General features: G+C 38.1%; 1 protein-coding gene across 9 annotated transcripts in view; it reads right to left on the bottom strand.

The window, feature by feature from the left end:
- The window catches only part of eif4g3a (eukaryotic translation initiation factor 4 gamma, 3a), a 62,103-nt gene that overhangs the window by 2,686 nt on the left and 43,319 nt on the right, over nt 1-16,098 (bottom strand). For all 9 annotated transcript variants that reach the window (XM_044120945.1, XM_044120943.1, XM_044120938.1 and 6 more), the window contains 20 exons: nt 15,945-16,033; nt 13,921-14,203; nt 13,672-13,796; nt 12,088-12,207; nt 11,303-11,458; nt 10,987-11,184; nt 10,720-10,866; nt 10,410-10,646; nt 8,402-8,506; nt 6,634-6,772; nt 6,217-6,323; nt 4,849-4,939; nt 3,709-3,826; nt 3,407-3,627; nt 3,102-3,214; nt 2,703-2,875; nt 1,587-1,712; nt 1,392-1,473; nt 1,041-1,139; nt 698-844 (listed from right to left, as the gene is read on the bottom strand). In XM_044120945.1, coding sequence (XP_043976880.1) covers nt 698-844; nt 1,041-1,139; nt 1,392-1,473; nt 1,587-1,712; nt 2,703-2,875; nt 3,102-3,214; nt 3,407-3,627; nt 3,709-3,826; nt 4,849-4,939; nt 6,217-6,323; nt 6,634-6,772; nt 8,402-8,506; nt 10,410-10,646; nt 10,720-10,866; nt 10,987-11,184; nt 11,303-11,458; nt 12,088-12,207; nt 13,672-13,796; nt 13,921-14,203; nt 15,945-16,033 — 2,876 coding nt within the window. The remainder of the gene's footprint in view (nt 1-697; nt 845-1,040; nt 1,140-1,391; nt 1,474-1,586; nt 1,713-2,702; nt 2,876-3,101; nt 3,215-3,406; nt 3,628-3,708; nt 3,827-4,848; nt 4,940-6,216; nt 6,324-6,633; nt 6,773-8,401; nt 8,507-10,409; nt 10,647-10,719; nt 10,867-10,986; nt 11,185-11,302; nt 11,459-12,087; nt 12,208-13,671; nt 13,797-13,920; nt 14,204-15,944; nt 16,034-16,098) is intronic.

Below are 16,098 nucleotides of genomic sequence, written 5' to 3'. Positions count from 1 at the left end.
CAGCTCAAGTAGCTCATGCCACTAACAAAAAGAAAACTGGTTCAACAGCAACAACAAGAAAGCATGTTGGAAAGAAAGTTTTTTGAAAAACAGGTGTGAATATTCAGCTGGCTGACTGCACTGCCAACTCCATGTTAAACTTTAATGGAAGCATTAGCGTTAGCAGTGCTCTTCAGACTACAACAAAAGCACTTAAAGGGGATTAAATAACTGACGTACATGTGACAGAGTATGGCTAATAGAATACCACAGCTCTTCTTTAAGTACTTCATAGAAATACAAAGGCAATATTGGCATGGCTCCTCCTTCTGTTTCTGTTTTCCTTTCTGGTTTCTTCCTCTAAACCTGAGCCTGAGCTAGATCAGAAATAGTGTTCGATCTCTTAGTTAAACTGAAGTAATTCTGCTGAAACAACAAATCTTACAGTCGGGTATCTTCAGCGTGCATCATAACCGGTGTTAATATTAATATTTTTGCACTGTGTAACAAGCCCTTTTTTGAAACAAAGTGTGTTTTTATGATGAATGATTTTTAACCAACTGACATCATAAACTGAATTTTTGTCAATATGATTTTGATATATTGGAAATAGTTCAATATAAACGGTAACCAGTCAAGTATGAGATTGTATATGTTGTGAATTGGTGTGATATAAATAAACCGAACTGGACTTCTGGGTGATTTTAAAGTGGCGTACCTCTACCCAGTCGAAGATCTGCTCGTCGCTTGCCATGTCCTCCAGGAGGAGCTTCTCCAGCTGCTGACTCAGCTCCTCAGGAGACAAGATCCTTTTGGTCTGCACCTCCTCAGGACTCGAACCTTCAAACTGAAGGAACTGAAGTTTCTGTTTGGAAAAAAATAAAAATAAAAAGGAGAGTAGAGTGACAAGGATGAGACGGAGAGAAGAACATTTGAGCGAATGGAAACAGTAAAAGACTTAAACTGGTAAAATAATAATAATTTTAAAAAATCAATTAAAAAATCTAAAAAATGTTTTCTCCGATGAGGGATCTACAGCTCCTCTTTTTTTCCTTCCAAACCTGTTGTGAGATGAAAGCCTGGACATCCTCGCCTTCTGGTAGCAGGTCGGTCCAGTTCAGGCCCGATTCCCTCCACAATGATCCCACATTCCTATGGCTCTGTCAAAACAAAACACAACAACATCCATTTTTTCTGTCTGGCCTGTGTCTTGTTTACCTCACTTAACCAAAAATGGACAGCAATTCAATATAGTAGAATTGTAGTAAAACAAACTAAATGCTATGAATGAAAGTTCATACAAGGTAAAAACTTGATGGTTTATTGTAGAAAATTGTTCACTATTTTGTTATGACTAAACATGCAACAAAAATGAGTGTCAGGTGACATAAAAAAAACCTTGTGCTGCTTACCATTTGTTTGCATAGTATGTGCAGTATTTCAGATATTAAGATCCCAGCTCTTCCAACAGGAAGCAAAGGTTTGCTTAATTCACTGTAAACAAAGACAAAGGAGTCATGAAGGTTACGTAAAAAGGTGGAACACAGAATACGCACTTTCTTTCTGGATAAACATGTGAAACATTCCAGCAGGATCAGCAGGATCACCTGAAGAGCTCTCTCATAGAGAAGCATCCGTCCTTCAGCAAAGGGCTGAGCAGCTCAGCCAGGTACAGCCATATGTGGGGAATGTCGATGGCCATGTCGTCGGCCAGCTCCAACGTGTCTGCAAACCTGAGGAACCACAAACAGCAGCAGAGCTTAGAAACAGAAGGTGCAAAGAGAAATTAAGATGGAGAAATACACACTTTTCAGAGAACATCTGAAGGTCTGAAGTTTTTTTTTTTATTATTTGTGTAACTACTTGCAGAGAAGACAAGTAGTTACACTTGTCTTCACCAACAAGCCATTTCGATTAGTTTGGTAATTCCCATTACCAAAGAAATCTCCATTAGTTTCTACCAAAAATGGTTACTAATCGCCTTGGGGTTTAATTTATAGAATATTGAAATAGTCATACAAAATATGGGATAATTTTAATATGAACTCATTATGTACAACATTAGTGAGACCTTAAAAGTGCTCTTAAAAGAAAGTGTGGAATTTGAATCACTGATCTTTTTATGCATCTTATTCCATTCGTGAACTTTTACGTAGACAGCAGATTTTAGTGCATGCCACAATTTAAAAAAAATTAAACCATTTTTTTTCTTAATCGTTTCACAATCATGTATAACTTTATACATAATTTGCTGAAGAAAAATATATTCAGTGGAGCAATTAAGTTAAACTGTACAAAACATAGATACATTTTGCACTTAATATAAAAACACCTTTGTCTATAAATACATTCTACTCAAAACATAAATGGCTTCATCCGGTTCAAATTCACTGATGGGATGCCATTGTTATTGCATTTAAGGCAATAAAATGTTTATTTTTTATTTAAAAAGGAATTTACTTATTTTTGTTTAAGTGCATCTTTTAATGTATTTCTAATACCCTCTAAAAAGGCTTAAGTTGTTAAATAAAAATCTTTTGAATGTGATATTTAATTATTTTTTTTATACCATTAATTATGAAAATAATCAATTGCTAAAATAATCATTAGTTGCAGTCCTAATATGTACAAAAATATATTTTTCCTAATTTACAGAAACAGTTCTGGTGCAAACTTCTGCTGGTTTCCCTCTAAAGCCTGAGGCCTGCAGCAGGTGGACTGACCCTCGGTATAGCTGTGCTTTGGGCAGCATTCCCTGCTGCACCAGCTGGAAGAGGAGCTGGCCCATGTGGTCCCGCGTGATCTGACTGCGCTCCAGGGTCGACTCCACCCCGACGCGCACAAAGATGTGCAACTGAGACCCCAAGTCCAGCTCGTCCACACACTGGACAGCCTCCTGCAGGAAAACAAGATATTATCATCAAAACAAAATCAGCAGGACAAACAAGACAACTGGAACTGGAGCAGATTAAACTGGAATGAACCCTGAGAGTCACAAAACTGTTCTAATGATTGGTGGTCAGGACAGACCCTGAAGGCATGCTGGGCTTTGAAGGAAATGTTTACATGAATCTGCAGGAAAACACTCCATTTAACTAGCAGTGTGTTGAATTCAGAGCTACCTTGTAATCGTTTATGTGCAGAAACTCGTCAATAATGGACTTTGACTTCCGTTCGATCTCCTCCTCTGACCGGGCAGGTCTGTCTGGCTTCTGAACCACTGGCTCAGGTTTCACTGGAATAAGAGTGACATTTAGATCAATGCTGGGTCTGCTCTGATAAAAGCCACATAGAAACGCACCAGCCACATCTTATTCTAGCAAAACAGAGTCTGTTAGTGAGTCATCTTGTTCAATCTGCAACTATACAATGACAAAACAACAATCTGACGATTTTAATCATGTTAGAAAAACACCAGTGTTCTTACCAGGTTCCCTGACTTTACTGCGCTCCGGCTCGGTTTTGTCCTCAGCGACGCTCGGCCTCCGAGGTTCTGCTCCCTCCCGCTCTCTTCGCAGCTCCTCCGGGTTTTGAGTTTCCAGCAGCTCTTTGGCGCTACCGCCCCTGACGAACGGGCCGGGCCGCGACGACGACGGGGCAGAGATCAGCGTCTTTTCGCTGCGTTCTCTGGCCGCGTTGTTCCGACTGCTGCGAGGTGGAGAAGAAAAGGTCAACAACGCGGCGGAGGAAAACCAGTAGCTACTAGTTCCAGGTGGGTTCATGTTCTACCTTCCCAGAGTTCTTCGGGAGTCATAGTCGGGGTTCTGTGGAGGCGTGGTGGAGGGCTGAGGTAAAGGTGTGGACTGCAGTGCAGAGAAACGGTTCAGGCCGGCGGTCCGAGATAGTTCTGATGGTTTGGGGATGAAAGAGAACAATGACAAAGATCTCAATAAAATAGCTTTTTTCATCCACTTGTCAAGAAAGACAAGGTTTGTAATAAATTTTTCATAGCAAAATTCAACCAATTTTCAAGCATGTTCAAGAAAACTTTTCCAGCACCACATCTGTGATATTAAAACAACATAAATGAACAGTTTTAATTCACTATTAGATAATTAAATTTATTACTGTTAATAATGTTTTGTGAAAGTGCTCTACATTATAAAACCAAGACAAAGTAAACTGACACATAACAAAATGTTATGCTTTGTAATCTCTCTCACACACACCTTATACACCCGACTGGTCAAATAAAACATATTTAACAAAAAAAGTCCCCTAATTTCAATCATTTTGTTTACCATACAAAGCATAAAACAATCATTCACCCATTAGGAATAATAAATAGTTACATTGAAAAAATCCAAACAAATTGTGTTTCTGCTCAAACACAAAATACAAAGAAAGTTACAAAAGACCTGATTGTATCTAACCTAAAACAAGAAATGTTTGGTCTGGTTTAACTTCACACTCTGGGAAAAATATGTCTTTTGATTGAGTGAATGAAAATATCTGCTTTCAATTATAATAAGATTTTCAAAATTTAGTCCATTAATCAAACTTCTAATACAAAACTGTGCAGTTTAGAAATCAAGCACTTTCAAGAACTTTATACAGAAATCAAGCATTTTCTAAACCCTGAAACAAACACCTAATTCTAGCATTTTTAAGAATTTCTAGCATTTGTACAATCCCTGTAAATTGAAAATGCATTTAATTTTTAAAAAAACATAAAAACTGACTTTTAAAACATTGAGGAAAAAGTTAGATATTAAGAATTTTTCTAGTTCCAGCTGATGTGAAAATAATCATGTTAACCTTGACCACTGGATCTTATTTGAACTTCATTTCACAATTGAATCAACTTATGATTCATGTTTAGTTCAATGTTTTAAATCTTGTTCGTTCTTAAGTTGGTTCCCCTCTTACCAGAGTCGCTGGCTTTGGCCCCTCCACTGCTGCCCTTCACCCACGTGACTTGAGCCCGAGGCCCCAGCTGGATCTTCTCATCCATCTGAGGCTGCAAATGCAGTTTTTGTTACATTAAACTGGGAAAACCACAACAGATTAAAAAAAACAAAAAAAAACAGCGCAATGCCAGAGATATAATGATTTATAAATGAAAATAGTTGAAAACTAACCAAAAGTCCCCAGAGACAGCATTTAAAAAGCAAAAGTAAAAATAATAATTAAATGTCCCCATTAACCTATGGAAAAGAGGGGTGCTAATTAGCCCAGAAATCCTGGAAATGAAATCAAGAAGTAGTTACAATCTATGGTAAAAAATTTTATTTTATTTTTTTTTATTTTTTTTGGTCAGACAGTACCCAATCCATCCAGCAGGAGAGGCAACTAAATCCACTGCAGAAGCTAAACCACAATAATGCAGACCAGATGAGGGCAGGGAGCCTTTAAAGAACAGTTCTGTTCCACAAGACTAATCCTGTCGGTATGGAAATGGTAAATTACATTCTACCAAAAGAAAAAACACAGCCGTCATGGGTTTAATGAAGGTGAGAGACGTGTCGCGACATGACAAACTAGAGTACAGTGCTGAAACAGTTCAACACACTGCAACAAAACGTTGGCTTGTTACCGAGCAGTTGTATACCTTCTTTGTGAATTAGTTACCCCTTTCATAACTTTAAATTTCAAAATCACATTTGCAGAGTTAAGGCATTACAAGAAAATCTATTGAATCTCCATCCATCCATCCATCCATCCATTTTCTGAACACCCTTCATCTCTATTGAATCTCTAGTGTCTAATTTCATGTCAACAACTTTGCAAAGTTTTCTTTTTACTTCAATTTAAGAGTTAAAAAAAAACAAAAAACAAAAACCAAAAAGAATCACTCAAAGCTGCTGCAGCTTTTTGTTGAAGCACACACCTCAGCTTCCAAAAACAATAAATAAAGTAGAAATAAAAATAGAAACATTCCATTCTGAATACAGAATATCAGAATGGAAATTATTAAGCTTATTTAAATTTATCATTCGATTAATTGATTATCTGTTTGTTAGAATAGGATTAGATGCATGTTTCATGTCAATGACATAAAAGCCAAATAAAAAGCGACATAACTGTTCAGACTGCAGATTGTTTTGAAAACAATCAGATGAGTATCCAAATTAGTACCAGATATGGAAATGGCACAGATTCAATTTTTTCAGAATCTGGCCATTCAGATTGCTGTGTAAAAGTCGAATATGGGTCGCATTTGGGCAAAAAAGCGGATTTGGGTTGAATTTGCCGGCTGTGTGAACGCAGCCTACGAGCCTCAGGCAAATGGCTCACCTTGGAGATCTTTGGGATCTTATTGGGGTCGATGGTCCTGCTGTTCTTTGTCATGGGCACAGTGCTCCAGGTTTCCTCTTTGCGGGATTCCCTCTGCTCTCGTGGATCTACGTCACCAAATAAACGCGGCACAAACAAGAAGAGAAAATTCAATTTTATCATGAATTTATTGATTATGTGAAATTGTACCTTTTATACAAAGGACATTCGAGGCGTTTTCCACAATTTCTGTCGCATATGATGAAATATTATAAGTCAGGTGACAGATGGGAGGCAGTGAGGGGGGGCTTCCTGTCTGCTGCTGAGCACAATGGGATTTCTGCAGGCTGTAAGGACAGGAAGCGTGCCTGCATGCCCACAAGGTTCCCGAGTCGATGTGTGACTAAGTTTTAAAGAGGATCCGACTACAGGACTGACCCGGCCGTCTCTTGCTGTCTTTGGAGAGCAGCTGCTGGTGAACCTTCCGCTGCTCTTCCTGCTCTTCAATCTTGGCCTCCTTGTGGATCTGCTCGATGGTCTTTGGGCCCGAGTCGGCTCTCCTCGACACCCAGTTGTGCTGTAGAGGAGACAGCACGACATTTAGCTCCAACGCATGATAAACAGCAGCTCAACATGATTAATACTCTAGAGCTGGAACGATTAATCGGATTAAACGTGACAAATCGACTACTGAAATAATCTTCAACTAATTTAGCATTCAATTAAATGTTAACAGCTGGCATATGCTCAAAAAAGGCCATTTTGCTGGAAGAACACAGTTATTAAGCCATACCTTCACAAAAAAAACCCATACATTTTGCACTTAAGATAAACGTCTAAGCATATTCTAGTCAGAAGTCAAGTATCATGGTTTTAGCTTCCCCTGGTTCAAATTCTATGAAAGAAAAATCATATTATAAACTTTTTGTATCAAATGAATCACCAGTTAACTGAAAAAAATAAAAATAAATCAACATTTGAATCCTATACTGCATTGATGTAAAGTCAAGGAGAGAGAACTGAGCTTTTTACATAACAATATTGGTATTTCTTAAGGTGCAGATGCCTCCTTTGCTATAAATGATCTAGTGAACACTAATGGATTGCTTTGTTATTGCATGTTAGGCAAAAAAAAAAAAAATTTTCGTATTAAATTAATTGTTTATTTGTGACTTCCAATGCATTTCTGATATTGTATAAAAAACGTTAAGTTAAGTGAATAAGACATTTTTTATCTGATTCATCAATTACTTGTCAGAATAATCAATAGATTAATCAATTTGTAAAATAATCATTAGTTGCATCCCTGATTAAAACCTGTTCAATGGCTGCCCAAAGTAGTAATCTTAATTTCTTAAATCATTAAACTGTTGATTATCCACAAATCAATCTAAAAAGTTGAAGAGTTTTTAGTAAAAGGCTTAAGAGACATAAATAATAATTTAAAAAATCTATGTGTTAAAACAAGCAGCAGTCACTGACTAACCAACCTGAGATTGTTGTTGAGTTTATAGGTATGGAAAAGTAAGTGTTAAAGCCCCTTTAATATAAGAGGATACAAACATACATCTTCTTTAATTTTTTATAAATTAATTCTGGCTGATAAAGCCATGTTCTAGTTACTCTTAATTAATGAAAATATTTCTTATTTTAATCATCAGTCAAAAATTTTGAATAGAAAACTCCCTAAATTTGCAGTCTGAGGACATAAACTGAAGGGTTGATAGGTTTTCCTCCTCAGGTTTTCCTCCTTAAGGTTTTCCTCCTTGTTCCTTCACATAAATTAGTTTATTACAGTCCATTTGCTTGCTTGTTTAATTTAACTGGGCCATGATTCAGGGTTTCTTCTCACGATTTCTTTTATGCAGTTACTGCACCACATAACTGGTTTAATCTTCCCAATGTTGTTCATCTTAAACATGACAGTAGACTCTGGATAAAAACCTATCATTCTTTTTAGAATACGATTGGGAGACTAATCAGTTTTTCTCGTAAAAGGAGTTGAAATTTGACTCCAAGGCTGATGGCATAAAACAGGTTCAGCACAACATGACCTGAACAGCCAAGATTGACATTCCAATAAGTGAGAAAAAAACTAGAAACAATGAAACAAACCTCTGTGGGAAAGAACACACCATGAAATCTAAACGAACGTATGAAACTTATCTATGAAACAAAAAATAAAGTACCAGAATGACACACTTACCAATCTTAGGTCTATAACATCCTGGAGCATAAACCGTATCCTAGACGATGTCTTCCGCTCCTTGACAATTTTTTCCATTTGGTTGAAATACTGATCCATGCGAGGCTGCAGAAGGAAAAAACAGTGTTAGGATGGTTTGAAATGAGCTTCTGTTTGATTAGGAAGATGATGCCAGAAAATAAAATCTTCTATGGATCTAATCCCAGGTACTGGATCTGAGTACCGACTGGGGAATTTCTGAAAAATCAGGATTGTGAATTCCTGATACTCGCTCTTTCTCCAGTGAGAATATTTTTCTCACTGGACACATTTTGCACTGCCCTTATTATAAACCCTCAATTATTTTTGCCATGGATCCCAAAACTGATTTACAATTTTTAAAGATTAGGATTTTTAATCAAACCTTGTTTTCTGCTGAGAATACAAGATTTTATTTTTTTTTTTTTTTATCTTTTACTTTTTACAATAATGATTTTATTATAATAATTATAATATTGCAATAAAGCTCCAGCCTCTTGTCATATAATCTGCTCTAGTCAGATATTCGGACTTAAACAATTGTCACTAAGTTTTATAATGTGCATTTTGGGCTGAATTATTAACAACCTATATCAAAACAGAGATAAAAAAAACTAACTCCTTTGCAGGAAAACTCCAGGAACAAAACATGAAATTACTGAATTCTGTTGCTGTTTGTGTCTGCTCAAGTTTATCTTTAGAGACAAGCGAAGAAGCTATGAGTCTTTCAGGTGACAGAGTAAACCTGGATTGGACAGCAGAAACTCCAGCTGAGATTAAATATTTTATCACTTTCAAGAAAAGGAAGAACAGGAGAGACTCCAGAAACTGGAACGACATAGGTGACTGTGTTGTTTGACTGCACTTTAAAACATACCGTATGTATGACATTTTTTTAAATAAAATTTTACAAAGGACCTGAACAGGACTCACTATCTCCTTTTGGCTGTTTTGAAATGACTGATCAGTATCTGAACAGAAAGTTCTGATCAGATCGTCATCAGCTCCTCCAAGAGCCATTAGCAAACACCTGGTGGAGCTTATCATACAAACTACTTCTCAGTTCAACACTCCAAAGAACAGATGCAAATAGGATAATGTGGGAGCATTGTTGTGGTGACGTGTTGAAGACGCCATGTTGGAAAGGGTAGGAGCTTCTTAAAGAGACAGAGGCCCAATTTTAAAGCATCTAATGCTGAAGTCACATTTCGTCTAAGATATCTGTGATATGTATATAAATATATAACCTTTTGATAACAGCTGAAGTTAACAGTTACTTGATTGTGCTATAAAATGGCACCAAGTGCCTAGAAAATACATAATACTACCCTTTAAAGTACCGACTAGTGTTTAGAAAAACCCTCATCACTCCAACATACAGAAGAATAGTTGTATAAATTAAACAGGCATGACAGAAAAATATTGGCACCATTTATTGACATTTGTCTAATTCATTTTTCTGTAACCTAGAAACACTTTTCAGAAGGAACACTGATGCATTAAAGCAGGCCTAATTCACATTTAGTTTCCATGCTGTTGAGAAGATAAAACCACATCCCAATGTAAATGGTACCCAACCACTGCTGGATCAAATCCTACCACAAACCTCACTTTTAGGTCTTTAAAACCTTAGGAGTCTAACATTCAAGCTGCAATAAAAACACCAATGGCACATCACGTCCAAAAGATTATAGGTGGCACAATGCAGTCTAGCTGTTTAGGAGTAAACTAATCCCAAATAAAAAGCTAACCTGACAGACAGAGAACAGTGTGTATTTTTGCTCTGTGTCCAACAGAGACGCTAGACATGTTTATAGGAACACGAGGTGCGTTTTTCCAATTGCCTTAGAATATTAAGTCTGTTAAACCGAGTTACTAACCTCCACACTGTAACTTTATAGTATTGCACTGACAAGTGGTTTCAGTCGAATGGTTTAACCCTGAAAGCTAGAGCAATCTAGTATATTTCTTTAAATCTCCTGCTGCTCACCTTGGCTTTTTCAAAGTCCAGGTCCTTCCCAATGGTGGTAAGCAGCCTGCACAGGCACTCTAAAGACTCCTCGTCGTGGTTCTTTAGCAGCTTGACCACGCAGTCATGCATGATGGCTTCGGTCAGCATCTTGAGCTTGAAGAGCTCGCCGATGAACTTGATGTTGCCGATGGAGCGATGCCTGGCCTTATCCTTGGCTTCCTCCAGCTCCTCCTGAAGCCGCTCGCGCTCTGTCGCCTGACGCAGAGAAGGACAAACATCAGCTCCAGTAGATGGAAGCAGAATAGAAAATGCCAATGAGAAGACAAACCAATGCAGCAGAGTCCAGCTCTTTCTGCTTCCTCTCAAACACCACGTCGTCTGCCTTGTCTTTCTCAAACTCCTTCTGGCAGCGATTTAGCAGCAGTTTACGAAAGTTTACAGTGGAGTTGGGTTTGTCTGTCATCTGCACTTTGAGCTGCATAGAAACAACAGATAAAAGTCAGATATGGGAAACCATTCGACTAAGACGCAATACTCTCTATTCTATTTGTTTTTTGCTATACACCTATGCTCGTTGATTAAACGCATTGCTTACTGTAGCTAGGCACCGACACATTTGTCCATAAGCCACAGAGAAGCTGGGCTCATCAATGGCCTTCTCAAAAACCAGGTCGATGACCCCTTTGAGCCTCTCCTCGGTATCGATAGTCAGATCGGTGACCTGCTTCATCAGCTGGTTGAACTTTTGTGGCGTCAGCTTGTTCAGGATGCTTCGTACCTTCCTGAAGAGCTCCTGCAGCAAAAAGAAAACAAAAATACCCATAAGGGAAGATTGAGTTCAGACATTAATGTAGCTTAGTGTTGAGCATGTCCTTTGTGTTTGAGTTGTTTGTGTTGTTTTGTTTTCCTGCCTGTGTTTTCTGCGCCTCTGGATCCTCTGGAAGGCCCTCCCTCTTCATGCCGGGCTTCCAGGCGTTCTCCGACTTCTTGAGCTGAACATCATCGTTGACGGGCACGTTGACGATGATCTTCCTGGGTGGAGGCCGGCGTGTGCCCATGTTCATCAGCTGTGGAGGCAGAAAACACAGGGGCAGGGCATTGATTGTACTGTTTATTGTGAAAAATTTGTCATAAGAATTGTGATTTATTGTGATCTAATGTTACGATAGATTACAGTTACTGTTCAAAAAAATTTACTAAAATTTTGTTTCACATTTTCTCCCGTTTTTTTCCACAAGAGCAACAATAAATATCAATAATAATATAATTAAATGAAGTGCAGTTTAGTGATTTAGATCACACTTCTTTAAGTATGTGACATCCTAAAGAAGTGTGAAAGTTTTTCAAGTACAACATTTATCCAGTCATCTGAAAAATTAGCAATAAATAGTTTTTATATGGTCACTTTTATTGTCATTACAATAGTACTACAAAATATTGTAATAAAATTCTAATTCTATAAAGGCGGTCAGTTTTCCTTTTGGTTTGTAGGTGAAAATTCTTTGAAAAAAGGTAGAAATCCACATTTTTCTTAAGATTTTATAACCTTTATTTTTCCTTCATAGCAAATTCATATATTTACCTGCTATTGTTGCTAAAAGAACATGCTTTTCTCACCCGGATTGTGTGGGATTTTATGAATGGCTATGGTCTGGGTTTCTGTGTGAGCATGTGTGTGGATGTGTGTGTGACTCACAGCTGCTCCTCGTCCTCCGGTCATCTGCCTCCCAAAATCGGCGAAAGCAGGTGTGAAATCCGGACCCCTGGAAATCACCCTGGAGTCCACTGCCCGAGATGGCAACTTGTTTTGGTTCATCTGCGTGACACAAAGCATACACACCGTTACACATTTGTGCACACGCCAGGCTGAGATAAACAGCAGGGGGCGCAGTGATCTTCTAACAAATCTGGCAACAGAGCAGAAGGGGCTCAGCATGCCCTGTGAGAGAGCGTGTGTGAATTTCCTCCTCAGTGATCCTCTATAGTTGACCTGCCATTAATGATGGGAAGATCAAAGCATTAGGGTTTGATTTATGATCAGCATTCTCTAAACTGATATTAAAATATACTTGGTGTGTTCAGAGAGACAATCACTACTTTGGAACCAGATGTGGTGGAATTGAAGAGGAGAAAAAGAAAAAAAGAAAAAAAGAAAAGTGGAGTGTGTGGGGGAGAACAAGTCAGACATTTCATCGTTCAGCTGTCCATGACTTCCTCTCTGAGCTTTTCCAGAAAAACTCGTCTCTCTCCCTGTGAGAAAAACGAAACTTTGGGACGGCACCAATCAACTGTTCACCGTTCTGTTTGAACAAAGTGGGGGAGGGGCATGTAATCCTAACGCTGCCAAGGGTGACATAATAGCAATGTGATTTTAATCAAAACAGCATTTCAGCGGGCCATATGCTCCACCCATACATAGACGTGGAACTGAGCAGCAAACCAAGCTGCTTCAACTTTGATCAAGACATTCTGACAAACTAAAACCACGTCCATGATGTTGTACTGAATAGATTAGATTAATTTAATAGATCACCCAAAGTGGAATCAGCACTACAGATTATGCTCATAATTAATTAGTTTATTCTTTATTGCTTCATCTTTAGACAAATTTATGACAAAGTCCCAGCACAAGCTTTCATAAGTGATCTTTTCTCCAACTAATAACCTGTAATTCAGATTAAATAACCATTTTAGATACATTTAAATAGATGAAGCTTCATAATAAAAAACTTAATTACTTCATTATTAATGTAGCTGATGGATAATAATTATCTACAGGAGATCCAGTTACATCATGAATTTCTCACGAACATGAGGAATTTTACTTGGCAAAGAGCTTCAGACAAAACGGAAAACTGCAGCAGACATATCTAAAGTATAAACCAACATTTTAATTTCTCAGAGAATTTGAAAACCCACCACCAAAAAACATATTTTTAAAACATTTCCTTTGGCCTTTGAGGCCTTTATTCAATAACAATTTGAACAAATTTGGAAAGATGGAGGAGCGAGAAACAGTTAGTAACTAAGCCACATGGCATCAAAGGAAAAAGGGATTTTCAATACAAATCCTACAAGTTACCAGTTACCTTCTGTGAACAATTAGCCAAAGTGGATGATTGCCAAAGAAGCTTACTGTATCCAGCAATAGTAATGGAAAGTTGAGTGGAGGAAAAGCTCAAAAGGGAATATGCATGACCTCTTAAGAGGACTGTTAAGTAAAATGTGTCGAACTAAATATGTTCTTTTTAAAAGAATAATCATATCTGCGTGAACTTACCTTGTCTAGCACCACATCACTGATTGGTGGGAGCCCCTCGGGTTTCTGTATGCACTGAGGCATGAACTGGAAGCCCAACAGGAAGTCTCTACCATACTGTCGCTTCCCACTCGGATCAGTGAGGTCTGGAAAACCAAGCGGGATCGAAACAGAAAAAACTCAACAGGCAAGTCAAAGAGTGTCTTTGCCGAAGACTGTCGCAAAAAAAATACAAATTTGTAGAAAATCTTGTCCGCTGAGACTTCTTACCGTCCACATCTTGAGGAGTCCCTGTGGAGTTCTCCTTGTCTCCAGGGGTGGCGCCACCGTCGCTGCTCTCTGTCTCAGAGGTGTGGCCTGCTCCGTTTCTTAGGGGTTCAGACTCCGCCTCGCCGTTCTCCTCAGAAACGCTGGACTTTTCGTCAGTATCGGGGCTGCTAGTGGGAGTGGCGGCTGAGGGGAAGACTGACGGCAAGGGCCCAGGGCTGCAGCTGAGGGGGGCCAACTGAAGGGCCTGGTCACCAGCAGGCGAGCAGACAAATTTGGGCTCCTCCTAAGTGGATACCAGATTCAGTCTTCAGATGCAGGTTTTCTCAAACTGCAGAAAAGATGCTGCTTTTCTGCAGTTTCCTCAACATCTTATTGGAGCATAAAATGGGAAAAACTAAACACTAAATTAGGGCTGGGTGATAAATTGATTATTGATTAATCAAATTTTTGGTTTTGGAGATATAATTTTTGGAAAATCTGGATAATGCTCTACTTCATAGTGGTGTCTGCTTTCTTAAGGCCACCATCTTGTTTGATAAGCATGTTTTACTGCTTCTATTTATTTGGACTTTGGATTCAGAACAAATCTAAGGCCAGATATAAGGGTCAGGTTGAGGTTTTTTGTTACAAGAATACAGTCAAAATAGTTGAACCATAAAGATGTAATATTAAAAGAACAAAAGTACCGAAGTAATTCTATGAGAAGAAATTGAGGACTGTTGAGTATTTTGTGAAGTGGTACTTTGCTTAGTTTTACAAGTAATACTTAGAAATACTTAATCTTTTAACATTGATGGCATGAAATTATCACCAGTAGCAGGACATTGAAACGATCCTGTTTGCAGGATGATCCATTTTTAAAAAAGGAACCACATGAACTGAGTCAGCCACGTCAGATTTGTCAAAGCTTTTTTTCCTCTTTTCTAATTTTATGATGTTTTTTCTGGTAGAATTGCATTTTTTCCTGCTAATACTGTGTCTATGTTCTTTACAGTTAAGTAAAAGAGTCAGCCTGACCCTGAAACTCTGTTGTACAACTCACAGAGAGAAACACTGAAATAAAAACCACTTTTAGAGGGATTTTTTTATTTATTTACTCATTTGTGAATCTATTTTAGGAAAAAAAATTAGAAATCTGCACTTTCATGAAAATTATTTTCCAATTTATATCACCCAGCCATATGATAAATCTGTTTCACATGAATGAAAAAATAATGACTTTTCAACAAAACAGCTGGATGATTACCACCCACATAAAAATCCAAGCAAAATAGACAGAAACCTGTATAGCCAATTTGGGTTTTTTAATTATGTCAAAACTAGTTTGACATATTTACTTTTGAATTTTAAGTTGTCAAAAAGTGTATGATAACCGTATGCTGTATGCCTTCTGTTAAGGTTTGCAGTGACACTGAGGAGGAAAGACCCTACTGGTTAACAAAACACTCCTCAGGTCTTAAGGATGTTGTAACTTCTAAAAAAACTTCAATCACCAAATGAACCAGAATCGCCTGCACATGCTTCTTTTTGCGTAGCCATTTGTATCATTTAGACAAAACTCTGAAACAGGCGGGAAACTGAACCAACAATAATCTAAGCCAGTGAGATGTGGTTCAGTTTGGAGCTTTTTGACTTGAAATAAACTCGTTACAGAACTTCTCCTAACGCCTGAAATAAGCAGCTTGAGGCAATTTGTTTCTGTTTGATGATGTGACAACAAGCCTTTGGGGAAACAGCCTTAAAAAAAGCACAAACAAATAGCTTAGAGAGGCTAACACAAGATGGTTAAAGATGGCTGATGTTGTCTTGCCGTATTTTTTTTGGACTATAACGACCGAATGTCGTTTCCGTCTGCCTTCCTTCTCCACATGTGGAAATATTTTTCTCTTGAGCTTTTGCCTACATTGTTTCTTTTCTTTCCCCTTTACTCACTCTGTCCCACTACATTGACACTTTCCACTACAAGAAAACCAAATACCAACATTTTGTTTAGTCACCAACTGTTTTGTTTCCAACAAACAGACCTCATCGTCCTTGTGAGGTGAATCTCCAGCACAGAATATTTCATTTGGTTTTCTCCAGGTCTTTGGTATAGCAGAAGAAGTCTGATTAACTGCAAGAAAACAGACAAGTGTTAATGTGCAATCAGAAAATGCATGTAAAGTAAATGTAAACATT

Source organism: Gambusia affinis, linkage group LG07 (assembly GCF_019740435.1).
Source record: "Gambusia affinis linkage group LG07, SWU_Gaff_1.0, whole genome shotgun sequence".
Classification (NCBI taxonomy): domain Eukaryota; kingdom Metazoa; phylum Chordata; class Actinopteri; order Cyprinodontiformes; family Poeciliidae; genus Gambusia; species Gambusia affinis.
The sequence above is the reverse complement of the archived record's forward strand: the minus strand, read 5'-3'. Positions and strand labels throughout refer to the sequence as shown.